Source organism: Heptranchias perlo, chromosome 1 (genome assembly GCF_035084215.1).
Source record: "Heptranchias perlo isolate sHepPer1 chromosome 1, sHepPer1.hap1, whole genome shotgun sequence".
Classification (NCBI taxonomy): domain Eukaryota; kingdom Metazoa; phylum Chordata; class Chondrichthyes; order Hexanchiformes; family Hexanchidae; genus Heptranchias; species Heptranchias perlo.
Genome location: NC_090325.1, coordinates 38,338,203 through 38,363,183, shown reverse-complemented (window position 1 = coordinate 38,363,183; position 24,981 = coordinate 38,338,203). Strand labels below are relative to the sequence as shown.

The window sequence follows — 24,981 nt, the reverse complement described above, 5'->3', positions numbered from 1 at the left end:
TCATTCTTTTAACTGTTAGAACAATAGAGCACTGGCATTCTCAACAATTGTCACATATTGTTTACTGAAGCCCTGTAGAATTAGATTTAGGCAAAATGCAAAAAAACTAATCCTGGCATGCATTAGTCAATAATAATTAACTCCCTTTCACTCAGTATTGATTAATACACAAACAACCTTTGCATCAACTCACATCTCCTATTATGTTCTTCACACCTTTAAAATTATGAGGAAAACAACCAAACCTTTTGGTTTAAAAGCATTTAGTGAGATTTGAAACAGTAGTCTTATCCCAAATTAACTTTGAAAATAAAAGTATCAGAAATGTATTTCTTATACAGAGTCACTCTTTTGTCCTATGGAAGAACACTAATAGCTTTCTGGAAGAGAAAAAACATACATATGAACAAACATCTGCTGACTGTCTCTCCTCTGGTCCAAACTTATGTACCCCATCCTCATCTTTGGCAAATAAATAACAAATCAAAATCACCTCTCTCTTGTTCAGATCGACCAAGAGCTCTAGCTATAAACATCAACACATCAGAAATTCTACCTTATAACTGAATTAATTCCGTTTGGTTGTTTTCTTGATCTGGAAAATGTTTTCTCTCACTATAGTAATGTCTGACTGTCGAAAGCCATACTAAGTGGCAGTAGTGTGGTTTGAAGGACCCTATTAGTTGTGTGCAGGATTTGACTTTTTGTTTACACTAAGTCTTATTTTTAATTCTTTTTTTAAATTGACACATCGACCCATCCCAATCCCTGTGCGCCAACTTTTCCAGTGTATTCAATTCAACTGCGTTTGCTTTCACAGTCCAATATATACACAACTGTTCCACAATGTCTAACAAATAACAGGCTCTCATGCATAAATAAAATCTATTTTAAAAAAGAAAAAAAATCTATTTTCTTAAATTAAAAAATATTACTCTCGATAATCACAATGCATCACCTTTGCTAAATTTTTACAGCCTCATGCATAAAATTATAGCACTGTTTGGCAGTTGCTAATTTTAACACTACACTTTTAACACATAACAATTAGTCAATAAGTCTATGTAGGACAATGTGGAAATAAACGCATTTTAAACACACATACACACACACAAAGGAAAAAAAACAACGGATTGTTTCTTCAGAATATGAAAACTGTAAACTTTGGGCTCGTTCTGCAACTTCCCCAAATTCCATGAAACATTTACAATCCTTCCATAAGCGCACCTGTCACCTATTACAAAAATCACAACTTAAAACGTATAAAGCTTTTTTTTTATATCATAGTCACAGTTACCAAAAAACGAGTGAATAATTTATTACATATGCTATAATAACATCACCCTAGACACTATTATCTATGAGGTATATCTGAGAAAATTCGGTAAGGAATGCACGGTCTGCGCTGCCAACCTACTCAATCAGTTTTTTTTAAAGCTTTGGTATCTTAAAGAGAAAGAGAAGATAGAGATCGAGATAGAGAGAAAACTTTGGTATCTTTGTTTAGTTCTTTGCATGGTTGCATTGCAAAGCACCACAGTATAGCGGCTCACCAGCAATAAAAAATTGGCGGCCTATTCGAAGCTGAGGTATTCACAGGAATAAAAAAATGCACAGAGGTCTAGAAACTGGAAAGAAACACCGCTTTGGTTCAAGCAAGGCACTCGTCCCGTGGTTTATCACACTTTGCAACTAAAGCGTGCATCTAGATTTTAGTTTTTTTTTGTGTACAGTATTTTGGTAATGGTGGCCACTGATTCAGGATGTGTATTTGCTTTTTTTCTGTGCATTAATAAATGGAATATGATGTGGGCATATTGCAGCTACCAACAACCTAAAACTTTGGACAATCTAGGCACTGGTTTGGTTTGACATTATCTGAATACATATAAATTCAATTGAATGAAAATTAACCTTTCCAGCCTTCTTCTCTAAACATCAGTAAAAATGTCATGACTTTGGCAATATTACATAGCAGAAGGTTTTTTCCTCTCCCTGGGATGCATTTTGTATGAGTAGATTGAAAGAAATTTTGATACCCTGTTAATAAAAAGCTTTGTGTAGCTTGTTATGAAATAAACTCGAATTACCTATTAGTAACACTGTAATGATTGATCCAGCAGGCTTTATATAAGTATAGGGAGAAGAGTGCTATTTAAAACAGCAAGCAAAACGCAAGTGCTTTAATTAACTCAAAGTCCCCTTTAGATCATAAAGAACTGCTGGAAGATTCACTCTAGGCAGTGGTATTGGGTTCAGTATATGAGATTTTTTAATATGCATTTCAGGCTTTTTTTTCCTGATGAAATTTGGAATAACTGCTGGTCAACCAATCTCAGATTTCTTTTCAGGATTTAAATTGACATTGTGGTAGTTAAATATAAACCAGGCCCCATATTATAATGGCTGAACTAACTTTAGACAGGGAGCTGGCTGCATTTAGAATAGAGAAAAGGTTAGACAGTGTTAGACAGTGCTAGGTGAAACAAGAAGAATCTGAGTGGCACTATAGCAGCCGAATCTGCCACGTTTACCAACTCACCTCACTAATATATGAGAATAATAACACCCCCTAGATTGAGTTAACAATTATTCTCATTGATTATATGTTTCCTGGGTCCCTTTAGAAGATGTTTACTAATTTTAGTTTAGAATGAAGGACTGAATTCTGTAAAACAGCAACTCCATATAGTGAAATAGAAATTATTTAAAATAAACTCCAATCAAAACTGCTGCATATTTTAGATCTATATTTATCATAATAAACACAATACAGCAAAATGCTGGTGACATTATCTTTTTTGGGGGAAAAATGTTGAACATAAGTACAAAAGTTACTGTTCACTGATACATTGAAAATAGTACATTTGATATCGTGATGATGGATTCTTATAAAGAAATTATCTTTTTACAGCACAGAAAAAACACACATTTAGAATGAGTGCAAACCACCATTTAGATCTTTGGGGTATCTGAGTTGCAGCTGTATTTAGGAGACAATCTATACATGAGCAGGAGCAAAACGCAGACCGTGCAGAGAAAGAAATCTTTGGTATCTTTGGTATCATCGACGCGATTAAAATTACAAATGGAAAAGTTCAGTGAGGTAGCCTCTTTGGTTCTCACTAGAAGTAGAAAGAGCTTTTACACATAGTTCATACCTGGAAGCAGCGAGTTCAGGGTTTTTTTTTCTGTCTCTTGTCACTAACACTAAAGACTTCTTCACAATCGAAAGAAGCTGTCTAAAGCCATTTGGACACAGGGCTAAACAATGGTGGAAAGATCATTAAAATATTTCCTGTTGTGTATTCACTTTCCCATCAGTACATGCTGTATTGTTCCATATAAAATCATTGCTCGTCCATGTTGTTACCAATAAGACTGAAGGGATATCTTTCAGTGCTTATAGTGGGATAATTCTTTGGCATTGAAAATTGAGAATAAAAGATGCAGTGTTTAAAGGCCCTAAAATTCAAAAATAGGTAATGATAATGGAAAAATGGTGGGACATTGGCTCAGGTAGTTTCTGTACAGAAAGCATAATGTTCGACTATTAGAGGATGCTTATTAATACAATTTGGAAAATCTAAATCTCCAATTCTCTTCTGTGATGCAGATGCAGAATTGGACCTGCGTGTTTGTTAGCTGTATATTGCTGTACTGGCAATTTTATGATAATTTGTATTTTTTCGAATAAAATGTAAAAGAAAATCAAAGTTAAAGAAATTAAACTGCTGCTTTATAAAATAAGCAGACAATATGGTAACTAGAGGCCATTAGAAGCACTGCATCTTTCATTTTAAATACGTTTATAGTATTTGATAAATAAGAGTAAAATCACTGTTTAAATATATAGTTCACAATAAATACCCAAAATAATAATACAAATTATAATAACAATAAAGCTAATATAGCTTTTTGATTTCTAAACTACAGTCAAAAGCACTTCAAAAACTACTAACTTGTTTAGAAATCAACTTTTGTTAATTAAATCACTTACATGGCATGTGGGTATTGTGACTAGCAATGAAAATATCACTGACAACTGTCTGAACTTGTTACCGCAATACGGCATATTTCTAACAGCTGAGTTGGTACAAAACAATAAGAGCCACACAGGGAAAGTACTGTCATTCTCTCTGTGGGGTCAACCTTCAGTTTGCTGGTCCAATTGGTTTGGTTTCTTTGGATATAGCTTTGTTTAAGGGTAAAAGCTTCCACATTCCTGGATAAAGCTATTGGACTACAGTATACCAATACTGCACTGTCTTCCTTTTTGTAAAATTATCGTAGATTTCCTGATATTCTTGAAAGTTGAACTCGTCTTGGACGTGCGCATGACCTCCATGCACAAGATGCTGAGCTAAAAGTCTATCGACACACAATGAATAAGAAACTCATAGGATACTTAGGTTAAAATATAAATGATACACTAGTTATTGTAATCATTTACTAAATTCACCAACAGACATAACCAGTGGGCTCTTTTGTGCTTAAGATGAAGAGTGAGCTTTTTAAAATCTCCGGTCAATTGAATCTGAACTTTTAAAAATAAATAATTATCATGTCAACATTTCAAAATAAAAAGTTTATAAATTTTAAACTAGATACACAATACAAGTAAAATAATTTGGAATATATTAATATTGTATGAACTGCATTAATTTACAATAGATTGACTCATCAAAATTATTAATGAAATATTAAATTTCACTTAAATTATTCAGCTTGAAACTTGAGTAAGAACCATTGGCTATGTTGAATACTTGCTAAATGTATATGGCTAAAATCAGACACTGCAGTAATGCTTAGTAACTAATGTAATGCAACATACAGTTTGCAAACACTCCCATATTTAGTTATCTTTACCAAGATATGGGAATGGGTTGCTTTCTTTGGTAGAAGTGTTTAATCTGCACCCTAACATCTTGTGCTTGGAGCCATTTGGATCCCTTTGTTGGTATCCTGTTCCATTGGAATTGCTAAATAGGAGGAAATTATGAAACTGAGTGGGCATTTCCCTCTCCCAATAAGACGAACATTGAAAGACAGGCCAATAGTGCGAACAGCACTCAACTGTAATGCATAAAAACTACAAACAGATCCATGTCTCTGTGAAGCTGACTTTGGTTGAAGCGGAAGAGGTTTTCTGTTGTTCTGTACAACGTTTCTCAAAAACTGCATAGGCACACGTTAAAGACAATATTCAACTTTAAGAGGCGGAGAGTGTCGTCAAATGAAGCAGCAATGATCTGTGGCATTGCTTCCTTGTTGTTGCTACTTTGCTTGTTAACCCTTTCGTAACTCTGCTTCCCAAAACGACTAAGACATCCATTGAAACACAGTGTGTACGTTGTTTCCTGACGTGCTTCTTTTGTTTACAAGTTTGTTGCAGAACAATTAGGTGCAGAAAAAAGTTTCTTTGGTTTCGATTTAATAATAAATAGAAAAAAAAGTATCAAGTGTCTTCACGAGAGTCTTTAAAGCCTTTGGCTTGCCTTTGAACACATCAATGGTGTTCTTAAAGGGCCCATTCAGTGGTGAATGTGCACATGTAGGAAGAAGGTGTGTTGATGACTAGTTTTAGGAAAAATAAAGCTATTTAATGTTTGTGCTTCTGCACTCACCATGGGCAGCCCCCTTTACATGGGCTACTCAGTGCGTTTGCAGTACTAAACCAGTGTTGTCCAAGATTAGAATCTAACTGTATGAATGCATAGTAATCTACAACTATTAAGACAAACAATATTTACTCTTCCAGCAGCAAGTAGCTGCCTTCACGACCGAATGGTAATGATATCTTTTGGAAACAGAAAAAAACAGACCATATGATTGGAAATTACAGAATCATGGATTTGGTAATTGGAAGGAATGTGCTTGAAGGTTGTGCTTGCATTCTTACCACTAACAGCTCCACCCAAGGGTGAATATAGCGGCGAGGGCACGTTTACCAGCATCATTCAAGATTCGTGTCGTGTTGCATGAACGCGGGACTGAAAATCTCCGGAAATGCCTTTGCTATTTTGTGCTTGCGTACTCACCACTAACAGCCCATTCTTAAACAGTCTATTTAGTGATGAGATAGCATGATTGTACAAATGTTGTCCAATAATTCTATTGAGGTTTTTTTATAATCATGTTGAAAATGAACGTCACTTACTTTCAGTGTCTGTGCTAGTTTTACCACACCAAAAATCATTGTGTAGCGTTGCCAGAAACTGAGGTAGAAGCTGACCAACTCACAACTGAACTTAATGATTATTTTGTCACAATTAATACATCTTGAACAACCTTCAGGCAAAGCACTAGACATATTATTGCTCAGCAACATAGCTCTTTGTGCTCTGCCTGATAACATCTGAAAACTCACCAACTAGACTCTCCGCTTCGTTGTCAGTTTATAACAAGGGCTCAAATGATTTAGGAAGAAATCTAAAATGCCAGACACATTAAAATATGTGCAGTCCTTTTTTTTTGAAAAAAGTGTGTTGATGAAGATTGTGCTTCTGCACTCACCACTGAACAGCCTCTTCAAAAAGCAAAAAAAAAGGGAGTTGAGTTGTGCCCAGTTCAGGTGCACTGTCCTCAATCATGCTTTGGTACAAGTGCTTGAGGTCGACGATGAAGCGCCTGGGCTCGACATGGCTTCGTCCTGCCATTTGTCCAAGCTTCGCCTCCGGGCGTTCATAAAGAAATTACTGACGGTGGTCAACTCCAGACCGAGCTGTTGCGAGATTGTGATCTGCATCTCCTTGGAAGGGCGCTTATTTTCCTTGAAAATGGCGAAAAGAGTTCGGCGTTGGAGGTCAGTGAAAACTAGCCGTGGCTTCTTTGGTGTATTGCTCTTCTCTTTGTTCTGTTCTTGTTCTTTGCGTTTGCACGCTGGGAAGGGAAAGAAAAAAAAATATTGAGGATTTATAGAAACGGACTGATTTTATCCTAGTCTGTACCATAATGAATCTTCCTTGAAATATCACTTTGTTTTATCTGAGGTTTAGAATTACTGGATAGAGAAAAAAAATCAGCTGATGGCAATACATGTGGAAATAATCAAGCCGTTTATTTTGCTGACCAGTGTTTTAACTGCTCCATTACAAAACACGCCTACACTAAAGCAAAACCTGACCAATAAAATTGTGCAATAATTACTTAATATTCGTTCTCTGTGTATTGTATTTTTAAAAAATTTCTCTCCCCCCCCCTTTTAATCGCACTCGGCGAAGCCTGGGTGTAGTTCTAAGGGCATTTTGTGCCCTCTGGTACCCTGATCATTATTAAAATTGACAGACTTTTCGACCATGGATGTACCAAAGCTTAACACTCTTCTCCGCTGGTGGCCGCGTGTATAATTTCCAGCAAGAATCACTGGATAGTGATTGTGAGTGGGAAACGTGCCAACCCCCCCCACCAAGTTCAATTTCTCCGTTAGGGTTTTGAACGTGGATCAAATCCTCTAACTTCTAAAACGTTCTTAGAAGAGTAATCTCTTTGAACAAAAGATTGACCTTAATTGGGCTGCAGTCTACCAGCTACTAATTATGTGCCCGCATTACCGGAAATTCAAGAGGTGTCGTATGTGAAAACGCTGGCTCCCAGCTGCTGGGATTGCACATTCCCAGGTGTGGGCCAATAAGATTTTTTTAAAGAACTGTTCTATTCTGTTCCATGTACAAATATACGAAAATGACTGACAGGAAAATACCAGCTGGTCCATCAAGCCTGCCCCACTCTCACTGTGGCTGGAACATCACGACTAGACATTTCCAAGCCCCCTGCAGTCATGTCATCTCTTGGGAGAGGCAAAAAAAAACACAGGGAATGTCCTAGATTGGATCTGGAGTCTGATCAGGACCAGCAGCAGAGGCTTTACAGCTAGCCTTAGTGCTCTTGGAGTTGGAATGGGTGAAATAATTTGTGGTCCCTGTTCCTATACAGCGACTTCTGCTGGGGAGAGTTAGTGGTGATTACAGGATATCTTCAGCTGAGACGCGGACAAATGTCCTGAATGGACGCACATTGACAGGGTTTACGGATGAAGAATGGCGACTTGGACAAGGTATTGGACGGCAGCCAACGCTCATTTAATTTTATTCCAGCATCACTCAACGCCTTCAGAAGAAGAATGAAGAAAATGGGAGGGGGGGGGGGTGTGATTCGTTTTACTTCGTTTTAAAGGGTATTTGTGCACCTATTCCAATTCACCTTAACAACAATCAGATGCAATTTAGACTCAATACACAACAGACTTGCTTATGAAACTATGCATTGCTAGGATATCATCGCCATCCTTTTACAAATACAGTTTTACAGCACCCTGTGTAACAGCTATTTTCCAGTGACCCGGCACTCTTCGAGGATCTGTCCTCGGTGCTGAATTGACAGCTGTAATTGAACGCAATTATGTGTCTTATCTCTTCCTTTTTTCTTGAATTGTGTTAACAGTACATATATCTTTCCGCGCTGTATGCTAAATACCATATTTGTGAAGCTTCCAGAAAACGTAGTTACTATTGATTTCTAATGTTAGAAAAGTAATATTTTATTGGCCCCAGCAATGAGTCAAGGGTCTGTGGCCAGAAGATGGCAGTGTTGTACACGCAATCCTCAGTGACAGCACTGTGTCCCACGACAGTATTACCGGGCAAGCCAAATTGATCGCAGATACGGTACACAATAACTACACAACCTTATTCTACACTAATGATTGACAACCACTGTGAATAACCAACCGAGGTTCAAGGGGCCGCATCAGATTTTATAGTAATTACTAATAAACCACGAAGAGGGAGAAGATACGAACACACAAATCCTTATTGCAGTTTCAGACCGAAACCGCACTTGAAAAATGTAAAAGCGGGCTTTGAATGACTAATCGCCACAAACATTATGGAAGAAAATCAGAAATACGGTTGAGTGGCCTCTTTTGACATCGAATCCAATCTAATATTGTCACTTTACTCAAACCTCGACTGAACTGAATGTCAATGAAGAATATTTTAAATGCATTGTATAGCATCGAATTAGGCAAGGTTATTATATAAGAATATGATTAACTAAAAGAAGAATTGTATCAGTATACATACATTAGGAATGTCAACACTGCTCTGCTAATCAAGATGGTTATCGGTTCTTGGTTATTGATCAACTCCACGAGTAAAGTTCGTCGATGGCGTAACTCCAATTGGTCAATGAGTTATTCATAACATGATTCGATGGCAGTGAGCAAATATTAGAGGTAATTATTATTCAACATGGACGGGCCTCAAAAATCAGATACTATCGTCACTGATAAACTAAACTGCACTGACAGTAGGAAAAAAAGGCAGGGGCTATCTGTAGATCATCTATGCTAGTTATCAACATTTATCCAACTCGTTAATGAACACAAGTTATCACGTATGTATTGCACAAGCTGACTGTCGTGCACAGCAGACAGGAAATAATAAAATGCCACAGCTCCGTGTTCACAGTGATTTTAGAAAAAAAATTCTCCTCCTTTATCGGCCATTTTCTCCGCTCTCTTCCTCCTTTTCTGAACGCATTTGATTACTGGCTTCGGTCAGTCGCCCTCTGGTACCTCAATCTTCATGTTTGAGCCCGCAGATATTCCACATTGGGAGGCATCACAGCTGAGCTCAACCCTGCCCTCACTCACCATTCACACTGCCAGCAAGGGGCACGGGATAGCGATGAAGGGCGGCAACTCTGGCCGATTTTTTTTTCCCTTTCTAACTTAAGGGCACGGAGGTCAAATGTAGCATCACCACTGCGGCCTCAGCTGAGAAGAGTTAACTCAGCACAGGTCAGGGATGGAAAGTAGGATCGGGCTTGGTCTCTATGGCTAAGCAGCTCACTGCCTTCACCCAGGTTAGCCATGGCAATTAAGTTTAATCTATTGTTATGAACATTTAAAAGAAGATCCATTCCATTTCAGAGTGTACTAAAGATGAAATAGTTCCAAAGATCCTGCAAGCTGGGGTCTGCAGAATATGATCGCAGAGAGTTGTGCAAGATTTCCTAGTCATGGCGATATCCTCACTCTCCAATTATTACCATTAATATAGATCGTTGATTTACAAAAGACAAGCACAGCTCCCAGCAATTTAAAATGTTTCAAACTGAATGTCAGTCTTGTTTGAGAGTGTGCGCGGGAGTGAGGGAAAATCCACACAAAAAAAAATGTAATGGGATGAGGCGGGGGGAGTGGAGTTTTAATTCTGTCGAGGACTTAAAATATATTTTCAACACTCCATTACCGAGGAAGCTGAGATTTCAAGCTTTTTTTTAAACCCAGGACATTCTGACATGATGCTGGCACCTGGGACAATTCTGACATGATGCTGGCACCTGGGACAATTCTGACATGATGCTGGCACCTGGGACAATTCTCTGCGGAAAAACAAATGTCAGGGCCGGGTTCTGACCCTTTCTGGATCCATCCATTAAATTGCTGACCTCAGTGGTAGCAAACAAGCGTGCCAACAACTAAAATATGTTCCACCGCGTCACAGAAAGACCCACCGCGTTACAGCGTAGGTGTTGATGATCATTCCTCTAATCCAAAGATCTGAACCGAAACGAAAAAATAAAGCCAAACAAACGCATTTAAACAGTTTCCGTAACAAACGAAAGCGTTAGTCATGTCAACAAGCAGCATTAACAGGAATGCTAATAAAAAGATAGCTCGTGTTACGCCATCGAATTAATCAGTTAATCAATCAGTCAGTCGATTAATTATACGCTTTAGCTGTCAGACATGAGCTCTTCACGTATCGGGATAAGGTTTTACAAGACCATAGTTTTACTCACACTTTCGCGTGAGCGTATTACTAAATATTACATTAAAAATAGTTTGCTGCGTTTTATTTATCAGTCGAAACTCTAGCCATATCAAGGACAGACACTAACCCGGGGCGGGCACAATGCCCAGCACACATTAGCAGAGACAGGCTATCAGGTATTAACTAATATCTAACAGTTGGAAACCATGGGAAGAGGTCACGTATTATCTACATGAAAGTAATTTTGCAACGTTTGCAGTTGAAACTACTTCCCCCTGAAAAGATAGATGTAACGTAGTCTGTAATTAGAATGTGATTTAATTCGATGTCAATGCAAAATATATTTGAAAATGTCTTTTAAATTGACCGGAATTGAAATTAGCACAAATATTGGTACTTGTTGCGCCTATAAAGGATGTGCTTTAATTGCTGCTGGAATGACAGACGCTTTTAAACATATCCTACAATCATAGAATCTTACAGCACAGAAGGAGACCATTCGGCCCGTCGTGCCCGCGCCGGTTCTTTGAAAGGAGCTGTCCAATTTAGTCCCACACCCCAGCTTTTTCCCCATAACCCTGCAAATTAGTCCCCTTCAAGTACATGTCCGATTGCCTTTTGAAAGTTACTATGGAATCTGATTCCACCATCCTTTCGGGTAGTGCTTTCCAGACCTTAATAACCCTGTGTGAAATAATTTTTCCTCATTTCCCCTCTAATTCTTTCGCCAATTATTTTAAATCTTTGGTTACCGAATGGAAACAGTTTCTCCCTATTTGCTCTAATAAAATCCCTCATTATTTAGAATACCTCTTATTAGGTCTCCCCTTAGCCTTCTTTGCTCTAAGAACAATCTCAGCTTCTCCAGTCTCTCCACATAATTGAAATCCCTCATCTCTGGTATCATCCTGGTAAACCTCATCTGCACCCTCTCCAAGGCCTTCACATCCTTCCTAAAATGTGGTACCCAGAATTGTACATAATACTCCAGCTGAGGCCCAACCAGTGATTTGTAAAGGTTTAACCTGACTTCCTTGTTTGTATATTCAATGCCCCTATTTACAAAGCCAGATATCCCATATGCTTTCTTAACTGCCTTATCAACTTGCCCTGCCACCTTCAAAGATTTGTGAATACAGACCCAGGTCCCTCTGCTCTTGCAGGCCCTTCAAAATAGGACCATTTAGATTATACTGCCTCTCCATGTTATTCCTCTCAAAGTGCATCACTTCATACTTACCCACATTAAATTGCATTGTGCCTTGTGCCTGCCCATTTCACCAGTCTGTCTATGCCCTGCTGAAGTCTGCTACTATCCTCTTCACTATTTACTGTGTTGCCAAGTTTTGTATGATCCGCAAGCTTCAAAATTGTACTCCCTATGCCCAAGTCCAGGTCATTTATATATAACAAGAAAAGCCATGGTCCTAATATCGAACCCTGGGGGATCCCGCTGCATACTTCTCTCCAATCAGAAAAACATCAGTTCACCATTACTCTCTGCCTCCTAGCCTTTAAGTAAAGTTGTCGATAAGTCAAATTCTGCAAAATTTTCACCATTCGTATTATTCTATTATTTATGTATTCTGAACGTGTTTATTTACCTTGGCTTTCTACATGTTTTGAACCGTTTCACTCAAATTCAAAAGCCGTGTGTAGGAAATGCAGCATCCTTCTATTGCCAAACTTTATTTCAATCCCTCTATTCCAGCTTATATGTTTTAAAATTATTATTAAGACATTGTATCACAGTTACGCAAATCACTAAGTACAACGTAGTAACTGCAGTAAAGCAAGTATAAAAGCACATCAGTGATATAAGACGCAAAGGCAGTATGCAGTACCGGAAGCGAGCACACATTTCTCAATCAAACTCAACAGTCACAAAGTCAATTTGATGACGCTGTTTAAACGTTAATTGCATCCTCTGATGTGGCGATTAATTAACCTTGCTTTCTAACTAGGCCTGGCACTTTTGCACAATCCACCCCTGTGCACTAGAATAAAAGGACAGTTAAGGTTAAAAAAACGGACGTCAGACGCCGGATTAATGAATATATATATATATATATATATACAGCAATCTGCATACCCCAGTGTGAAAGCAGTAATCCCTGCAATTGGTAGAACAATTTGCAACCATAGAAACATATTGCAAAGGATCAATTAGCCTGCACCAACGTTGAACCTTGCCCTTTGAACTCAGCAGAAGACTAATAAACCCATTAACTCGTACAATGCTCTTAATTTTTTTTCATGTTCTGTATTTAAGAAAACAAACAAACGCCGTTGATTCACGAAATAGGCCTCGTGTCCAGAAATACGCAATGTTTACTTAGTGGGATTGTTTGGGTGGCCGGCTTGGTTGAAAACAATATGTTCAGATCCTGAATACTGACGCTTTAATAGTGAACAGAAATAAGCCCGTGTCTATTACACTCAGTCTCATACCCTTCCCACAAGCCACAACATTTAAAAAATGATCGTTAACCATTTTAATCTCTAGGCATTTTTGAATTCATCGAATTTATCTAAAACGAGTGAACCGGTTATATACTCGCCTCCCTAAGTATATTCAAACGGTGTATTTGTGACAGGTACACTGCCGTAGGAGTGGTAAAGTTTAGCCCGGATATGATTGGTAGGACTGGTGTGAACATTTTGCTGCAGCCACATCCATTTCAGGATGAACAACGAAATAGCCTCCCATTTTGACATATTGCAATTAGTAAAATTGTTCCAATTCTGTCAGTTTAATGGGGTTCGTTTGTGAAAACACCACGCCAAAGACCCAAGGAAAACAAAGAATTACAAAATGCACTGATAATACTATTGCAATTTTAATAATTAGGATTTTTATGCATAATTAATATGCTAACTTTTAAAATCTTACAATTACAAGGTATCTATTATCATATCCCGTCCTCCCGCACTTTCTCTTCCACATCCAAAGTACAGAACACCAACCCATCAACTTTTTAAAATCCCAGTGGTGAATGAGCAGGGCTGGAGTTCGATAACTTGGTGTCTCTACCCCAGGTCTGTACTGACTGCGCAACCTTCGCCTTTTTTTTTGTCAGACCACTTAGGTCTTGTCCATTTTAGACTCTCTGTCTGTCTCGCTTACTCCGTCTGTGGTATGGTTATGTCTGTTTTTCCCGTTAATCTGTGCCCGCCCTCTCTCTTTCTGTCTTTGTTTATGGGCCCCTCGGTAGTTCTCTCACTTTCTTCGTTTCTTTATCTTTTCTGTATATGTATTTTCAAGATAGTTAGTGCCTTCCACCGTCATCTTGTACATTCATTATAGCACGTTACATTGTATGGTGTGGCATTTCAATTTAGTTTTGCTGTTGCATAACTGTCTAACCATACGTGAGTTCAGAAGACATGGATTACAAAACCACGCATCCCATTTGGATTACAAATGAGAAAATCAATAATGGCTTCTAATTACCTGTAAAGTTAAACAGAGCAGACTAGAGTGATCACAAACGCCCTCTCTCTCTCGCTATTTTTAATGTTCAAGGATTGCATCTATTTGTAATGTTGCACTATTCGAATCAAACTTCTGTTGGTTTTTCCCACTGATAGATAAAAATAACGAGGCAGATACGAAACTTTATGACCGCCACGTTCTTATTTAAATGAGCGGATTAAAAGAAAAACAAACCCATGAACCGATGTATGAAATTTCCACAGCAGTTGCGTTTGCATTAAACTCCATTCATCGTGTATGAATTTAAAGCAACCAGCGCCAAGCGTTACCTGATCATTAATAAAAACACATTTTCTACAGAGTAAAAGGACTTTTCCGCGATGTTTAAATGTAGAAATGTTAAATAATTATTTGACCTTGTGACTTTCTTCATCCATATTTTGTTGAAATGTATTTTGTAAGCAGAAATCATTTTAGAATTATATCTAAATATGTATATATTGCACCTATATTTGATCTAGACAAATAGCAACAAGCGACCTGTATGACATGAACGGTTGCGGACATTATTACCAGACGTGAATGTTTAGTTTTAGCTCTGATATTTTTGTTGACTTTATCGCCGTTTTAAATTCTAAATTACTTCGCTTGACAAACTTCCCTCAACAAAGAGGGATGAAGATAACTTTAAAATGAATGAAAGTTAATAACTAAATGCTGCTTTACCATAGTTCCTTTACTAAAATATACTGTAAGTAGAACTATGTATGAATATGTAATCTATACAGCGTATGTTACATATAGAATATTAAACTATAATGTGCACATACACTGTATATGCTGCATCAATATGGAGCTCCATCAATATATCCGTTAGTGTTTACTAACGGATAGCGTATATATGTGTTTATCCTGCATGTAATCTATGCTATACACATAAAGTGTGCACAATATATGATTGTATAACCTATTATATAATAATTATATTATATATTGTGAATTATATAAATGCTGTATATTATCTAATCATATTGATTATAAAATGACATGTGCAGTATACGACTCACAATACATGTCCATAATCTACAATGTATATCGAACTAGTATAAAATACAATCATACAAAGGTAAATTGTAGCTTTGCAATTTCCGCTGCAAAGCATCTTAAGACTGTGCATATCCTGTTCCCAAAATCTTGTGGTAATGACGCCCCTCTGTCAATGTCTGCCCGGTGCCTCCTGCGTGTAAAACATTTGTTTTGGGTGTTCTTGTATTTCCCAGCAATGACAATACAGTATTAAAAAGAACAGCATCCGGGTAAACAGTAAATCTATGCAAGAGCCTTTTTAAACATGCGGTTTCCTTAAAGGGAAAGGCTGGATCAATGCGATCGATGTCGAAGGTTTTCCCTATTCCTATATCAAATGAATGTCGTTGCTGATAAAACCTCAAATGGGGCGCTTCACTCGGCGACTTCTCCATTGTTTTTTTACTCGGCTTGTGACAAAATGAAAATCGATGTCAGCGAGTCACTAACACCACAAATAAAACAAAGGCTTGTTTGCACTGACCCGCGGTCTGAAAGAGCAAAGTTCTTTGTGATAGAGCTCTTGGAAAGAACAAAAAAAAAGCAAAAGAACACGGAGCTCCGTCCAATAAACATAAGGGGGATTGATATCCGGAAACACGTTTCGCCAGCAATTTCAAAATGAAGAAATCGGCAGAAAACAGCAAAATTCAGAAGGAGCAGAAGCGTGGGGAAAATAACATTTTTACTTTTATGCAACATAAATCAACCCTGAAAAGATTGTTAAATTTATCGTAATAAACACGAGCTGATCTTTATCAAGAAATTCTCAGTGTCAAGGATTGTACCGAATTTTACAAGGATAGACGCAATATCTTATATCACTTAGTGCAAAAATCGTGATCGTAACGGCAATGATAAGGGCTTCACTCCACTCTTCACTAACAATATTTATTCTTGGACTCTACTGGACTGTTTTTTTAAATATAAGTATTTCTTTAGGATTATATTTTAATCATCATATATCCTTAAAAGGACTTTGTACACAAACAGAGGGCAGGACACATTTTATTGTATGTAAGTCAAGCTGTGCAGATCTATTGGACCTGAGTTAAGAAACTGATCTTACACATTAGCAAAATACCGCGTTCAGTTGTTTTCTCAGATTGTGTTACTTGTCCTTGTGATAAGGGAAGATCCCAGGAGAACAATAAATATCGATATACAATTAAGCTATTAAAATTTGTATATAATGTATAGCCCAGATGTATAACGTTTGACATCGCGCCACTCTTCTTACTTAAAATGCCAAGCGTTTCGTTAAATAACACCAAACACTGCTGTGAAAACAATCTTTGTAAAAAAAATGTGCTCTGTATCTGAACAGATACGTCTTATGTTTGCAAATTGAGCTTTAGTTATATGATTTGAAAATTAAAATGATTTTTCAAACGTGGTATTCATGTATATTTTATTTTTAACATTTAAATGTAAACATTTTGCAGATTCATCGGGGTTTCCCGAAGAATATACAATGAAATTATTGGTATTTCATGGCAAATTAATATAATGGTATAGAAAATGACGGTGTTAAATGTTAGAAAGAATTTCAAACAATTAGAAAGTGCTTTGTACTGAAGGTACGGACACAGCGCCAGTTCGGCCGTGGAAGGGAAGACGTCAGCTCCAGGAATATGTATTTATTGTACTGCGTGGCTAACGAAATATGAAAACCATACATACATTCTGAATAGGGTACAAAGTTATTTTTAAAATGCTTAGAAAAACAAAACAGCTGCAAATATATTAAATAAGAAACAATAGATTATATATTTTCCAAAACTTGGGGTTACAGATGTGGGAACTATAATTACAATCTAGAAAGAGCTAAACTAACAGACACTATGACACTATATAGAGTCTGAGACGATTAATTACGATTAGGTTCGTATTAAGTGGGGTGTTAAAACAAATACTATTCAAGTCAAAATATGTCTATTACAAATTATGAGTCTAATAGCTAAATATTCAGTTACCAGGAGACTGACGATTTCTACTGTATTTGTGAAAATTATCAGACACACTCAAGCCTTCACTGAGATTTCTGCACCATTTATAAATGGTAATTGTATTCAACAGCATTTGGAAACTAACTGTATTCAGTATCATAGGATGATGGGAGGGCAGCTTCTGCCCCCCCCCCCCCCTTTACTGGAACGTAATCTCTTCTTACACTGCTGTTGATTCTTACTAATACCTATTTCAGGGTCCCAGAAGAGTACCTAATTGATGTTTAAATTGAAGAAGTTTTAATTGACAGCCTTTTATATCAGAAAAAACACATCTGAATCTGCATTTCAATAAGGATGTTGGAATGCATCCTTCACGGTGCTGAAGCGTTTAACGAACGCCGTGCCGGCGAGGATTTACACCGACCAGATGTCCAATCGGGTTGAAATGCAACTTGCTGTGCTAATTGGGTTCCTGTCACTTAACACGGAGTCTCTGGCATGCATATAAAGTTATTTCCCCTAGATAAGTCTTTATTCTAAAAAATATATATTTAATATGTCCGACAGAAACACAAAGTAAATAACCTTCCTGGCGGTTTTTGTTTGGGGACAATACTGGAGCACTGACTATAACTTTAATGAATTAATTTAGGTTATGGTCCAAAACTATATTAGAGGTCACATGTCATTATCATTGTCGACTCTTGATAAAATCGACTTAGCCTCGCAAAAAAAATATTAGGAAGACTATGATCCAAGGACATTTAAAACATGTAAATTTCCTGTTCCATTTTTGTGTTACATGCCGACAGACTTACTTCAAGAATGTTTTAGTGGAACTGTTTAAATCGTTATCTACCTACATCAGCAAAAGGAACAATAACACCGTCACACCTTTGGTCAGAATGCAAAAAGGAAAAATAATCGATAATAAAATTATAGTACTACTATTAAAGAAAACACGTGAGCTATCATTGTCATCAGCTGTGCAAGCTAAATGTCTTTAAAATGGTAGCGAAGAGGGATCTCAAACTACCAGGAGACAAAGGGAAGATAATGTGGACGACAATGCCGGGAAGACTATGGCAGCTTTACTGGAACAACGTCGGATCAGGTTCCAAATCAATGTCTAACCGGGTCCTCAAGTTTATGTTATTGTTGCCAGCATTAATGCCCTTTTAATCTTCTAAAGATTATCCTCATCGATCCACGTCCATATACACAGATTTTTTTATATAGTGACATAACCACATTATTGAAATACTGTGATAAAAATAAATGCCACTGTTTCATTTCCTTCCTTTCACTCCTCCCTCCTCCCCACCCCCAACATCTAACCCTGAATATATATTTCCTTGCCCTTAGTGCTCCCAAGAATCCTCCTACATTAATGAACATTAGGAAGGTGTTACTGTCTCACACAAGGGGCTGCCAGAGGCAAACATCAGGAGCAGGAGGGTTTCAATTATTAATTTGCCAATTGCAGCAACAACAACTAACAACTGATCCGAGTGACTGGAAATAAAACTATGGGATTAACAGAAACACGCTGGTGTCAGTATAGCAGCGAATCTATTGGTTTTACAAATGATATTCGGCATTAAGACCCTCCTGCATATCCGTAGTTCAGAAGCAATTCCTTTTTTTATTTATCATTCTCTCCTGGTGGGCGTTCTAAATATAAATCATTTACGGTGCCGGAGCGAGAGAGAAAGATACTGGTTGACAAGGCTATCAGCTCCAGCGGTGAATGAGTCCCCAGATTTTGCCTAGTTAAAACCAAGGCAAGGGTGACGTTGCAGCTAGCAACCGGTCATGCAGAGATTTTCATTAATAATTCATATCTGCGGCTTCTGGGCTTCTTTTCAAAGCACTGCCAGTAAGCATATTATATCTTCAGACAAAATAAAAAGAAAATCCAGCCACTGCACATTTTTTTATCTTTAACAAATAAAATGTCTCAAAAATTAGCAATATCGTTTGTACGAGAACTCACATAAAACCCACACTGTACTCGCCTCAAATGGTTGGATGAAATGTTGTTGTCCTTCTGGTCTTTTTTTTAATCTCCTGGCCTGTATTTGACTGGAGTTAATAAGGTGTTGTAAGAATACATACCTTCCGAATCATGCTGCAGCACGTGCGGTACGACCCTCTGAAGTCATTATTCTGCAGCACTTATGTGGTGGAGCACAGAGCTCGCACAATGGATTGATTTATATAAGACAGATTTGTTTTAAATGTTTATTTTATTGCCAAGGTTGTTCCTTTTTTTTGCATTGTGTTTGTAAATACCAAATCAGCTGTGCAATAAACAGTTCAATTATTCAAATCAGAATTGATTGCCAACCTGAAGGGGTGTGGGGTGAAATTCATTGGTGACAGTGCAAGCAAATAAGAATTACATTAAATGCAAATACCAAATTATAATATCTTTGTTCTTTTTTCCGTCAGCCTGCTGTGTGACTTTCCTTGTGTTTTGCTTTTTGTTTAGCAATCATAGTGTCAGCTTTTACCGAAATTACAGTCATGGACATAATTTTACAGATATAGATAGACAAACAGACGGATAGGCCGGTGGACTATTTCAAGGCAGTTTTCAAAATGTCTCTTCCACTTCTTTCAAGTCAGGAGCACAACTGAACTCAGAAGCTATAACACGATTCAGATAGGCCTACTCTGCTCATCACCTATATCGATTAAATATGTTTAATTCTAGTACTGTTATACCCGCGAACTTGGCAACTTGTGATTTCAAATATTTCAACATGTTTTGTATTTTCTGGCACGGTATATGATTTAAAATAATTGCGTTTTTTTATATTTGTTGCAACCCCAGAAATGAAAAGCAATCACATTGCTTATAATTTTAGGAATTTTGATCTCATGATCAATCTGGAAGTTGTGTGATAGGTGAAAGCATAAATGTAAAGAAAAAAAATTAGAAGAACGTTAGCGAAATACACGCAGTCAGTTACGACCTACATGGTGACCACTGCACCGCGTTTTTTGTGACTCACTGTAAAATGATATAGTTTATCCATTAAATGCAGGAAAAAGCCAAGTTTAATTGAAAAGTAATTACAGCAATTACGCCACGTGACCTTGGTATACAACATCGTCCCTGATTTGTTTAAGCGGATATTGACGGCAGCGATGAAAACAAACATTGTATATAATAAATGGTGGTAATATTTTCATACAAAGCAAACGCAAAACAAAGTTTATATTTGCATGTTAAAATAAATGTAACATAATCGTACAAACCGAGGTGTATTTTTCCTCTAATCTATACTGATAATTAATTCATTGACATATAGCCACGTATCACTGATTGCCCCAACGCAAAAAAAAATGTGTATCTCTACAAAATCTACATATTTACGAGTGAGATCACGTTACGTATTCAAATAAAGATATCGAATCGAATTAGACATTGTAATAGATGTTGCTTCCATTGTCCCTTTGAAGGTTAAATTAATGGTCTCGGCACCCTAAGGATCTGAACAGTTATATACTATGAGAATATAAGAACAATTTTCAATATATACTGAAACAAAATTAGCTCTCTGACGGATGCTCTCCCAAGGTGATCAAAGATTACTTGCACTTATTTATTTTGTAGGGTAGAAATGTCATAATCGAGTCTGCTGGGTATTAAAAGAGGATTTAAGTGCAATTCATTGAGTAGTCTTCAAAAAATGGAAATGTTAATTACATTATATTAAATAGTCCCTAACTGCAGACAAAAAAAATTATATGCGTTCAAACACACACAATAGGAATTAGCTGGGATTCGAAGGACCAATATGGCCATTAGAGGGCGGAAAAGCAATTCCGCCGATTTCCCATTCACACTGCCAACCATCGAATCAGTGCTGAATCGTTGGGATTCACCACAACAAAACGATCGTTTACTTATAGTACTGCACTATCTTACCTATTCGTTTAAATAAATGCAAAACAGCTCACGGCTTGTCACTCGGCACCCTACAACCTAGTCAAAAGCACAACACTATTTTAGACTTTTCCTTCTTGCTTTACACATTACGGACCAAACAGTACAATACCATTGCCATAATTTTGCTCAAAAATAACCGCGTTAATATACCAATGGTGTATATGAAGAAACCATTGCGTTTGAAAACTAACCTAGTGCTGCAGACTTAACAGAAATCGGTCGAACTGCTTATGTCCAATGCAGAACTGGCACGAGCAAGGGCAGACAACAATAGTCTGATTTTAGTCCTTGCAGATCTCTAGAACTGGGCTGAAGTTAACGTTACTAAAGGGAATAAAGACTGCTGTGTTCCAAAGGATGCAAGAAAAACAGTTCAGATTCTGACATGGGTTAAACAGGGTGACAGCACGTAGGATTTTGGATAGTGCAGCTGCGAATGTATTGATGTTCACCAAGCAGAAAAAAATATTTGAACACTGCATTCTTAAATGGATTTTTAAGGCACATTAATTGAATGGTAATCAGATGTTGATGCCATTCCACGTTACTATTGTGGGTGTGTCGTTTGAGGGAATATTGGATTGTCTTATCATAGAGCTATTGTGCCAGCATTGGACCTCGGAGAATCCTCAAGGAGCTTTGCAGTGGGTGTAGAAGATAATGCGTGGGGGGGTGGGGGAGAGACAAATACACGGAAGGGTCTCTCTGCAATACTGGCACGGGTGCATCTAACCACAAAGAAAGACAGTTCTATTCAGTATTCCCTTGTCGATGCATAGCAAATAACAATGGCAATGATTTTTGGTTCCTTTGCACCGTTATTGTGAGTTTCTCTCCATCACATACAGATGCACTACTATTTCTCTCATCACAATCTCAACGTGCGTGCATTACCCCCTGACTTACCTGCAAGCCTTAAGGCTGACATTCTCTGGAACTCGGGCTCTTGCAGCCATTTCCACATCCGCCTGAAGGTCTCCCGTCCCGATTTAAGTTTACTCCAAGGTTTGGGGTTTCTTAAAAGGTCAGAAAGGGTTCCCTGCGAGCGGCACAGCACCCTCTGAGCGAAGATCGCCTGTGGTATGCTGTAGCGTTTGAGTTCCGCCGTGATCCTTTGTGCTACTTCTTTGGTATTAATTTCTTCCAGCTGGCCCGAGCTGTTAGTCTGCGAGCCCGAGGAGGAGGGAGGCCGATCCCGGCTTGAAGCCAACACGGGCCCGTGAGATTGATGGTGACTTGAGTGACCATGGTGGTGGTGGTGATGCATGCCGTTCAAATGTGGCATCATGCCCGCCGACGGGGCACCAAGACCCAGGGACAGGTGCTGATCCCCTCTGGCCAGCATGGCCGTGTGAGCTTCGAAGTTTGGGCTGAGGATCTTGTCGTGGCTATTGGAGCCATAACCCTGGATGCCCTGGTGGGTGTTGTGGGTGGAGCCCAGGCCGTTTCCGAGAGGGTTGCTGGACAGAGGGGAGAGGTTTTGAGTCATCCCAGGCATGTCCTTGTGGTATGGGTTGTAGAGATTGTTCATGGCGGCAGGCAAGCCCCTTTCGTCCCGCATCAGGGTAAAGCTCCCGCTAACGTTGCCTGCGAGACGCTGGTGGTGGTGATGGTGGTGGTGGTGGTGATGGTGGTGAGGGTGGTGGAACTTATCCGAGACGGTGGAGATGGGAGGCAGGGGCTGGAGTGGCGTCAGTGTGGTGTAGGTGCTGCTCATGCCCATGCCAGGTGGAGACTCGCAGGACATGCTCATGGCCGGATGGAGAGGGATAGAGAGCTCCGGACGGTAGTCCCCAGCCCCATCCAGAATGGAAGCCATACTGGATACCATTGCAGATCTGGTCGTCAGTTCCCGATGAGCTGCTGAAACTGCCTGCCGCTGGTGACTGTTCATCAGATCGCCCGTGGATTGCTCATGGCCTATTCCACCATGCAAATTCCCAATGCTGTCCATTGTAATCTCCGGGTTCATGGCATATACCTCTTTGGCTATACATCTATACGCGTTGTTCATTCAGTCCATTAAAGATTGTAATTGTTTCTTTTGGCTTGGTAAATCAAGGGGATTATTTGCTACATATATATGCATGTATAGATGATATATATACACACACACATATATATACATATATATGAAGAGAAAGATAAAAATTTTAAGGCCTCACGGGTTGCAAAGATCACCGATAACTCTCAGACGGGCCAGTGCTGTTTCTTGCCATGTCCGAGCCTGTCCTCCTCCTACGTCGACTGTTTAGACAGCTGGAGCCAGCCCGAGACGCGTTTGCTCCTGGTTCAACCTAAATTGCTAACCCAAGGGTGGGGGATGTTGCTGATGGACAGCAGTCCGGAGCCTATGGGAGGCTCTTTTTCGCTCCTCAACCCGCCTGGGTGGAAAGTCCTGGAGGCAGTTTGTCCAATCGTGGCGGCGGGGGGCGGGATGTCCGTTATCAGGTTAGATTGACGGGTTGTGTACAATCTGCCTCCCCCCACCCCCCTCCCCAAGCAGCCTTCACCACAGCGCCAGCGACCTTATCATTTTTTTCAAACAATATTAACTTCCGGGTTCCAAGTAAGTCAGTTTTTTTCTTCCACTTGTTCCAATAATTATTTTCCTACTGATCCGAACGTTTGAGTCGAAGTAATTTGTGGGCTTCTAATATAAATAAATTTTTGAAAAATCTATTTTTACCTTTATTTTGGTCAATTTTACAACCGCTAATTCATTTACTATGTTAATTTAACTCTTAAAAATGCAAGTTGGAAGCCAGGGACCAGTATTTATAACTTTACAGAGTCTATAGATCACTTTAATTATGTGTTTTAATTTTTTTTATTTAAAAAGCTATTTTGATTAATTTTAAAAGCTTTTCCCATATATTTTCTGGCTCTGATTGCGGTTTATTCACAGTTGGTTCAGGTTCCTCTTTTTAAAATATCCAAGGTATATTGAACTAAAACCGTGAAGTTCACAATTAATTCAATTTTATCCAATGTTAAAAAAAAACTTTAAAGATTAATTGCTATTTGTTGAACGCAGACATTGTGTTACCTCCTGTTTTCACCACGACATAACTTCTCAAAACAATCTCATTGCATATGGTAACTCTTCATGTTAACTAATGGGTAAAATGTCCCATCTCTATTGTAAATATATAATCAACTGTTTTTAATAATGACCACAGGCACGGCGCACCGCCGTACCGAGGAATCAACTCAGTTTAATCGCTTCCTCCCAACCTTCGGTCTGATAGCTACTGACCATAATTTACCTCAAAATATTAAACAAATAACCGACGAGTTTCCTCAAGTAAAACTACAGAGCCCTGATTGAAAGTTTCTATTTATTATACTCGATATAGATCTATCGTTTGATAATTTTTAAAATTGTTTTTGTCTAATGCTGATGTGCTGATAGCATCTGCTGTAGTCAAATTATAGGGAGATCTTAGATAAATCGTAAATCATGTGGTAACATCCTATTGATGATGTGCATATACCGACTGCACTCGAAAATAATGTTGTTTTCAAATATAGATATTATCATTACTGTTGATTAAGATAAAATAACATTTTAAAAATGTATATTATTTGAAATGAATTGATTTTTAAATTAACTATATTAGTTGGTTTATTTTCATACAAATTTATTGAATTATTGCTTTTTTTTTCAATCGGCGGGGCGGGGGGTTGGGGGTGGTGAGACTGAGAGGAAGAAAAGTCTGGAAAATGAACTAAAGTGTGAAACGTAGCAGAGTATTTGTGAGA

General features: G+C 38.3%; 2 protein-coding genes across 2 annotated transcripts in view; one reads left to right on the top strand and one right to left on the bottom strand.

Moving 5' to 3' along the window:
* The window catches only part of fech (ferrochelatase), a 98,491-nt gene extending 91,338 nt beyond the window's left edge, over positions 1–7,153 (top strand). The window contains exon 10 of the mRNA XM_067983851.1: positions 5,762–7,153. Coding sequence (XP_067839952.1) covers positions 5,762–5,794 — 33 coding nt within the window. The 3' untranslated portion in view covers positions 5,795–7,153. The remainder of the gene's footprint in view (positions 1–5,761) is intronic.
* On the bottom strand, positions 6,569–23,260 carry onecut2 (one cut homeobox 2). Its single transcript, XM_067983830.1, has 2 exons — positions 22,123–23,260; positions 6,569–6,882 (listed from the first exon to the last, which is right to left on the bottom strand). Exons 1-2 carry the CDS (start codon positions 23,228–23,230, stop codon positions 6,590–6,592), a joined length of 1,401 nt encoding a protein of 466 aa, XP_067839931.1. The 5' UTR covers positions 23,231–23,260; the 3' UTR covers positions 6,569–6,589.
* Positions 23,261–24,981: the final 1,721 nt, after the last annotated feature.

Bases quoted from the DNA above. Each gene is read 5' to 3' on its own strand.
- onecut2 (XM_067983830.1), bottom strand. From the start codon at position 23,230: ATGAACAACGCGTATAGATGTATAGCCAAAGAGGTATATGCCATGAAC. The intron at 6,883-22,122 runs GTAAGTCAGGGG...TTCCCTTCCCAG, and splicing joins GTCAGCCTTAAGGCTTGCAG to CGTGCAAACGCAAAGAACAA.